At 36.5% G+C, this 8,855-nt stretch overlaps 1 protein-coding gene across 1 annotated transcript; it reads right to left on the reverse strand.

Annotated features, from left to right (window-relative positions):
* Window positions 1–1,015: 1,015 nt before the first annotated feature.
* LOC107458760 (uncharacterized) lies at window positions 1,016–1,687 on the reverse strand. The gene has a single exon (XM_016076961.1). The coding sequence runs from the start codon at window positions 1,685–1,687 to the stop codon at window positions 1,016–1,018; it is 672 nt and encodes a 223-aa protein (XP_015932447.1).
* Window positions 1,688–8,855: the final 7,168 nt, after the last annotated feature.

Genomic DNA, 8,855 nt, shown 5'->3' on the forward strand with positions numbered 1-8,855 from the left:
TTTACAAATTAACCACACAAATACCAAAATATTTACTTCTATGCCCTTTTATGGATAAAAAAGGTGTTATTCATTGTTCTTCATCATACTCAAAGTGTTCTTGAGGAAGTTCAAAACCGTTTCTGCTCTCAAGCGTCTAAACAGTAATGTTTTCTAAGGTATGGAAGAATATTAAGGGACCGACATTTCTTAATTGTTATGGTTAGGCGTTATAAGTGATGCTTCACGCTTGTAAAGATAATAAATCCAGAGATAATTGAATTACTGGAATGGTGTTTATTGTAGAATAAAGGGATGCTCTATATGGTGGGTGTAGCAAGTTCTTGAGATTGACAAGATATACAAGAAGGAGTTAAGGTGCACTCTCAGCGAATAATTGAGATTCGAGCTGGTTGAGGAGAAGATATAGCGCACCAAATTAAATAAACCTTAGCTGATGTCAACGGAGTACATGTTTTATGAAAGAGGGCAATTCCATTCGCGGCAAGTTCCTAAGATTCACGAGTTTACATTATTATGACAAGACAAAGTCGGATTCATTTGGAAGGAGCAAGATTCATGCAAGTTAGGGATAGGATTAGGAGTTGATCCATTTATTATTATTTAAGAAGAAGTTTGGGGTAGAATTCTATTGTAAGCTACAAAAGAAGGTCAGGTCTACTCTAAAGGATTCATTAACGCACTCTCCGATCCAATTGGTATTTCATACCAGAAACACTTGATTGAACGGATCTCGTCCTCTATTTTATAATCCCTCAAGCTTCTGAGTTCCTTTGATTCTAATAGTGTCATTATACCATTCTCAACACTCTCGATCCCTAACCTATGACTCAAGTCGTATGTTTACCCTCCCAATCCTCTTTTACTACATAACTCTAGTTATTATTTTTCAAGAACCTAGTCACCCCCTCAAAGTCACCCAAATGTCGTTTTGTTTAAGTAACTAAAAGACATCTTTCGATCAATCCCTTGGAAGTCACAATTCTCACAGCTGGGTGGAGGATTATAATAAGTGTTACAGATCATCATCATGTAAAGCAGTCCAAATTTTCATTACTAGTACATTATTACCTTTAATCGGAGCATCTGTGCCCTTCGCACCATTCGCCCTTATAGTGTACGCTCGTTCCGCCTGTGGAGCTCTCCTGGCATCCTGATTCTTCTTTTCTGGGCAATTCCAGGATATATGCCCAGCTCCTCCACAGTAATAACAGACATCCCAACCGGCCCTACACAGAGTGTTCGGGTGGTACCTTCCACACCTCCTATAAGTCGAGTCATCTTGCGGTAACTGAGCCTGTTTTTCGCGTCCTCTTCCCTGGTTATTGTTATTATTGAAGCTCCGAAAACTATTCTGGCCTTGATGTTGCTGTGGAATATTGCCGCCGCGTTTGAAATCTTGACCTCTAGGTGCTAAATTTCTTCCGTGATCTTCCCTAACAGAGCTTCGGTGATCACTCTTGTCTAATGCCACCTTTCTCAAACATTCTTCAGCAACTCTGGTTTTGTTTACCAGTTTAGAGAAGGTTCGGATCTCCATCGGTGCAACGAAGCTCATAATATCGCTCCTAAGACCTCCCTCATACTTGATACACTTCCACTCAGCAAAGTCCTCAGGAGCTCCCTGACAAATCTCTGAGAAACGACACAGTTCCTCAAACCTGCTAGTGTACTCAGTGATGGTCATCTGGCCTTGTTTCAGCTGAAGCAGTTCAAGTTCTTTGGCATCCCTAGCTGAGCTGGGAAAGTATTTTTTATAGAATTTTTCTCGGAACAACTCCCAAGAGATTACAACCCCATCAGGCTGTAGAATTACGCCTTATGCCCTGCCACCAATGTTGAGCCTCACCTTGCAGCTGGTAGGTTCCAAACTCAACCCACTGTTCTTCAGGAACCTGCTGAGCCTGTAAAGCTCGCTCAATGGCTTGAATCCAGTTATCTGCATCAGTAGGGTTCGAGGTACCTCTGAAGATTGGAGGATGAACCTTCAGGAAGGAGGAAAGCGTCATAGGGCCATCTTCGCCATTGTTGCCATTGTTACCATTATTTATTTGGTTTCCCAGGTCTTCGGCGATCGCTTGCATCACCGCGGCCATATTCCCTAGAGCAGCCATGAAGTCTACAGGATTAGGAATATTCCCTGTCGCTTCAGGCATAGCATTGCCTAGTCTGCCTCTACCTCGCCTGCGTCCGCGTCCGCGAGTCGACATTTGGTTCCTATACACACCAAACAAGTGATAAGTTGATCAGTCTCAATATCGCAAGTTTAGTGCTTTAAGTCCCAAATGCATGCTCATGAACGTTTATGCCACATATATCAGTTAGATATCCTAATAGCACATTGACACATACACAGAGAATGCATAGAAGCATAATCAGTCCATCCTCAGGATCTATAGGAACAAACTACTCTGATACCATAATGTAACACCCTACCATACTTAATCTTATGCTTAAGTCATAAGACTGAGATAGTAAGGTATTATGACCTCTAAAAATAAAAATATATATAATAATAGAGAAAGAGATACTTAACTAGGAGCCTTGAAAAACGGATAAAACAAAATCATAAAATTCAAAAGCGCAACCCTCATAAAACGTGGTTACTTGTGTGAGAAGAAAACTAAAGTTCAATAACATATATGTACAGATGATACGAGTAGAGGGCCAAGAACACAGCATAACTAGCTCCTGACTCAGCCTGCGAAGCCAAGGCTGGCCAGAGAACATATACGTACATATATATATACATAATAATAACCCAAAAGAACATGTTCAAAACCCTAGTTCTTCATAAAACCTCTAAGAGGTACATAAACAAAATATTCTTACATACAAGAGGAGAAACTATACATATATATACATCAAAATAACAAAAAGAGATCCCAAAATAAACCACTTCTCCGCAGAACCTTCAGACGCTTACCGAGGAGCTGCTTGACCTGCATCTGAAAACAACAACACAGTATGGGGTGAGAACCAGAGGTTCTTAGCATGGTAAAGGTGCCATGCATGTAATATATAAGGTCCTGAGAATGCCAAAGGCAATCCTAGAACTCCGATATACAATTATAAAACTTAATTTCTAAGTAGAAGCCATAAAAAGGGGTAGGTGATCTAAGTATCCTAAACTTACTTACTTACATTAAATCCTAGCATTAACACCAAACCAATCCACCTTTCCTCCGATCCTCCATCATCCATGAATCAGCAAGGACAAACAAACAAATAGTTTCATGCACAAGTAGGAAACAGGTAATACAAATAGCAAATATAGCAGTTAGCAGGGTATATATTCAGTTAGGCAATCCCAAATAATGCATAGCAGACAAAACAAACAAATACACATGATGCATGCCTGTCCTATGCCTGTTGATATCAACTGTCAGTTACGTAGCCATCCTGACATGTTCTCAAGCTCAAACATACACCATGGGGAGAATCCCCAAGCTGACATGGGGAAGAAAACACCCTCAAGCTCAATAATATCCATGAGACGAATCCCAAGCTGACATGGGGAGAAGAGACAACACCCCAAGTTGACATGGAAAAAACATTACCCCAAGCTTAATGTTATCTCTGGGACGAATCCCAGGCTGACATGGGGGAAACAACACCCCAAGCTCAATAATAACCACGGGAAAAATCTCGGCTGATATGGGGACAACGCCCCAAGCCTAAGTGATTCAATCATTTCCTCATAATTATCAGTTTCATTCCCGAAAACAATTCATATCTCATCTCATCATTCTCAACTTTACTTAACTCATTGCTCATACATTTTATTATTCTTGATTGATTAACATCATCAATTCTCAACTTTTATTTCAGTCCTTGTTCTTCATTCTTCTTTCTTTTCTTTATCTCTCAATATCATTCTCTTTAACTTTAACCCTTTCTAGGGGCAACTTACATTTCTTTTCATTTCCTAAGCTTGTTTAATCTAAAACCTTCTTGTGTTGTAAATACTTATGCACGACCTATTTTTCTTGGTAAAGTAACTCTAGAGATCCTAATCTTCAATTTAAGTTAGGTTTTGATGAACTTAGATTAGAATTGATTTTTTTACAAAATTTAGAATTCTGCTACTACATTTACAAAATTCTAGAAAAACAGGCAGCAGCAGTATTTTTATAAATTCCACAATAATTCTAATTCTAATCCATTGCCTCTAAATTTTAGTGGGATTACAGTAAACATTCCCATGTTTAAAAACCCACAAGCTTCAGGTTCATATAACTTCATTTATATAATTAATTATAAATTGAAAGAGGTGCCCTGTTTTTATGAATCAGTTCAGAATTTCCAGCAAACAACCCATCTTCCAAATGACTTATCTAAGTATACAAAATATATATGGACTTGAAACTTGTTCTCACTTAAAATAGACTGATAAATCTTTAAATCCTTTTTAGAAGCAACACAAAAATCCGTTTAAATCCAAAGTTATAGCGTCTGGAAGTTGGTATTGTAGAACCAGAAAACCAGAAAAATCTGGAGCAACCACTAAACTTCAAAAAGTCATATCTTCCAAACCACTTGACCAAATTCCCTGAAATTTTTCTGGAATAATCTTGACTTATGGAAATTTGTTAGAAAAATATATTAGTTCAAAAATCATGACCAGATTATTCCCAGTTTTCATTTTAAGTTGCTGTCCAAACAGATTAGGAATTTCACTAACCAAATTTAGTCCTCTAGGTTTTCAACTTATACTAATCCACCATTCTTCTTATTCATCATCTTATCTACTTCGATTATATCACAACCCTACCCTAAAATCTCAGTTTCATGTACCTATCAGAAATAACCATGATTTATATCATACAAGCTCACTTTAAATCATTAAAATTCTGCACTTCTCTTAACAATAATAAACCAACCAATCAACATAATTTCAGCAACAACAACAATCTTATTAACTCATCACCACAAAATTAACCAAAATAACGATACCAACAATTCCACATAAACACCACTCAATCCATGGCCACATCAAATTGTCCATCAATATTATAAAGACTAATAATTTAACACAATTAATCATTTCAACTTATCCTATAGTGCTCTAGCCCAAGTTTTCACAAAACCTGACATATTAAACACACAAAACCTAAATCATACCTTGGTCGATTACTATATTTAGTCTAAGGCAGCCCCTCAAGTCACCACACAGCCCCTCAAGCTTAGAGAAACCAGCCGCAAGCTTAGCTTCAATCACCACCAAGCTTCCAAATACCCACAATTCAACTCCAATGCATATATATCTACTTCATTCACACCTAACACACATGTACACTTTAATTTCAGATTTCATATAATAAACTCAACATTTGGCTAGGGTTTAGGTCATCCTTACTTTGTATGTGCCTCAATCAACCCAAAGCCCGCTCATTCCTCAACTCAATTTGATCCTATAATCATTAATTTAACCAAAATCTTAACACCCAAAAACCTTACTATTCCCGAATTGAAGAAGAGAGTATAGAAGCTGAGTTTTTGATTTCCTTACCTTTAAAGGTACTGGGCTTTGCAGAGCCCAACGCTACGGACACGTGGCCACAAACGGTGCGGCGATCGGAGCTCCGGATCAAAAGTTATGTGGATTTGAATTTGTGGTGAGGGTTTGTGACTTTGCATGTGTTCTTCCCCTTCCTTGGTGTTGCTTCAGCGTTTATGCTGAATGGAAGGAAGAAGAATGCTTCTTCTAAAGTGAATTTGGGCCGTTGGGTTGGGCTTGGGCCCATTCTGGATCCGGTTTGACCGGTTCGGCCCATTCGGCCCAATCTTGGGCCAAATCCTTTAAAATTGGTGTCAAAATTCTCATTTTAATTAGCTATATACTATTTTACTATTAAATTTGCATTTCTAATTTTTTTATTAAAATTAATTTATTGACTAATTTTTTTTGCTAATTTAGTGGGGTTTACAATAGTAATCTTCCTCTATATCAAGAATGACAAAATCAGCTGGGAGGAAGAATTTTCCTACTTTCAACAAAACATTTTTCAGAACTCCATGTGATTGCTTCATGGATTTTTCAGTTAATTAAAGAGCAATTTTTGTTGATTTTAATTCATGAATTTGGAGCTTCTTCATCACAAAGAGAGGCATGAGATTGATTCTTGCACCAAAGTCACATGATGCTCTTTCAAATGTTATACTTCCAATGGTACAGGAAATTTGAAAGCTCCTTGGATTCTTTTTCTTCCTTGGGAAGTCCTTTTTGATGATGGCACTACACTCCTTTGTCACGACTACAGTTTGTCCTCCCTTCACGGATCTTTTCTTTGATAACAATTCCTTTATAAACTTAGTATACATTGGCATTTGTTCAAGTTCTTCCATGAAAGGAATGTTGATGTGGAGTGTCTTGAATACCTCTAGGAATTTAGAGTATTTCTTCTCTTTAATCTCTCCTTTGAATCTTTGAGGATATGGGATTTTTTATTTGTATTACTCCACTGCTTCTTTCTTCATTTGAGTGTTACTTTGTGTGTAGGCTTCTTGTTCTTTATTTTGCTCCTCTAATTCCTCTTTTAAAGCTTTTTCATTGTACACTTCATGATTGGTGGCTTTCTTCTCCATAACTCTCCCACTTCTCAACATAATTGCCTTGCATTCTTCGTTTGGATTGATCTCAGTGTCACTTGGAAAAATGTTAGTGGGTTTTGCTAATTGTTGAGAAATTTGACCAATTTCTGTTTCCAATTTCTTGATTGAAGCACCTTGATTTTAGAAATTAGACCTTGTTTCCTCCATGAATTTTTCTAGGACAAGTTTAATATTAGAGAGTCTTTGAGAATCTTGAGATGGTTGTGTGGGTTGTGTTTGTGTTTGGTGAGAATTGTTTACATGGTTGAAATTGTGGCTTCTTTGATCTTGGCTTTGTTGGTTTTTCCACTCAAAATTAGGATGGTTCCTCTATCCATGATTATATATTTTGGAGTATGGATTATTTTGTTGTATCCTGGAGGAGTTTATAAAATTGACTTGCTCCACGTGTGATTAATTAGTGTTGAATGAATCAAAATTTTCACCAAATCGATTCCCTCCATTCATGTCATACAAAGAGCTTTGTGTGTTGATAGCAGAGATTTGCATTCCTCTCATTTACTTAGTAAGTGTGGAGAGTTGTTGAGACATGATTTTATTTTGAGCCACAAGAGCATTAAGAGTTTTTAGTTCCATCACTCCTCTATTTTATGTTAATATTCCTCTTTGAAGAGTAAAGGTATTGATTATTTTTAATAATATCAATGATTTCATAACTTCACTAGGAGTTTTCATGTGTAATGATCCTCCTGATGAATTATCTAATGAATTTATTGAGGTTTGAGTGATTCTATTATAGAAGATTTGTAGTTGGACCCAGTCTACAAATATATTTGGTGACCATCTCCTCAACATGTAAGAGCCGTTGATTAACAACCATTTAAAATAAAATAAAATAATAATTTAATTGTCCAAAAAAAGTTTGAGAATTTAGAAGTCTTAATTTGAAAATTTGAAGGTGAGATTTGAATTCATTGAATTTTTTCGAGTGGGAAAAATGTAATTTTCTGCGAAAAATTGCATGAAAATGTGTATCGATAAATTAGCCAGTAGTACCTACTTAAGTCTGTCTGGTACTGTGTAAGAGTAATAAAAATTGTAAAAAAATTTAGAAAAATATTGAAAGTTGAAAATTGGGCGCTAATTCTAAAGGTTTTGGCCCAAAGTTGGGCCAAACAAACCAAAAACACTAAGTTGTTTGGTCGGACCTAAGTTGGGCCCAAAATTACATATATAAGTTTATTATGAAGTCATTTCAGCCTCATAATACACCAAAGAGAGGAAGAGTGTAGTTGGTAAGGGTAGAAGAGTGGCTTAAATACTATTCACCATCCTCTTCTTTTGCTCATAACTTGAGCTATGGTGCTGCTATTTGCGTGCCGTTTGCGGCCACGCGTAGCTCTTGCCAAGCTGGTCAGTTTTAGCTAGGCATTGCTGGTAAGAACTCGAATTTTACACTCCTTTCTTCAATCCTAATAGTTTCAAAAATTCGACTTTAGTTTTTTAATAGATTTTGTGATTTTGGTTGTTTAGGAATGATCTAGCATTGGATTATTGTTGGATTTTGTCCAAATACCATTGGGTAAGGTAAGTCTCTTTAAAACCTTTGTGGTTTAGTGTATTTGTGAGCCCTAGGTATTGAATGTGTATAGCTTGGTTTTGGTGATTTTTGGAGTTGACTTGGTAGATTTGAGGCATTTGGATTGAACTTTGGTGGCTGGGATTTGTGGAAGCTTGTTGAGTAGTCAATTTTGGTGTTTTGTGTGTGTTAGGAATTGGCCAAGGTATGGTTTTGGTTTTCTCTAGCTAATATGTAATATTTTCTGAAACTTAGGCTACTAGACCTTAGGATAGGATTGAATTGATATTGGCTGTTGATGATTATTGATTATTGATGGTGATTGTTTAGAATTTTGATGTTGAAGATGAATATTTATTATTATGGTTGGAGTTGATGATAAGTGGTGATAATTGTGAGTTTTATGATGTTGTTGAACTTGAATTGATGGCTTGGTGAATTAAATAATATTATATTGAATACTAAGTTTTGGTATGGATTAGAGTGTAATTGGTTTGGTTTAGTTTGATATTTTGGAAAACTAGAAAACCTTGTCAATTTTGGTAAAACCTTACTTTTGATGAATTTTGATGAGGCATCGCTTGGACTTTGGACCCTCAATTTTGATGAAATTTAATTTGAAATGAAAGGTGGGTCCGAGAACTTTAAGACGTTTGAAGAATGGATGAAAAATATTTTAAAACAAAAAAGTTATACACGTTTAAAGTTTGGGGTAAAAATC

Source organism: Arachis duranensis, chromosome 7, assembly GCF_000817695.3.
Source record: "Arachis duranensis cultivar V14167 chromosome 7, aradu.V14167.gnm2.J7QH, whole genome shotgun sequence".
NCBI classification, from domain to species: domain Eukaryota; kingdom Viridiplantae; phylum Streptophyta; class Magnoliopsida; order Fabales; family Fabaceae; genus Arachis; species Arachis duranensis.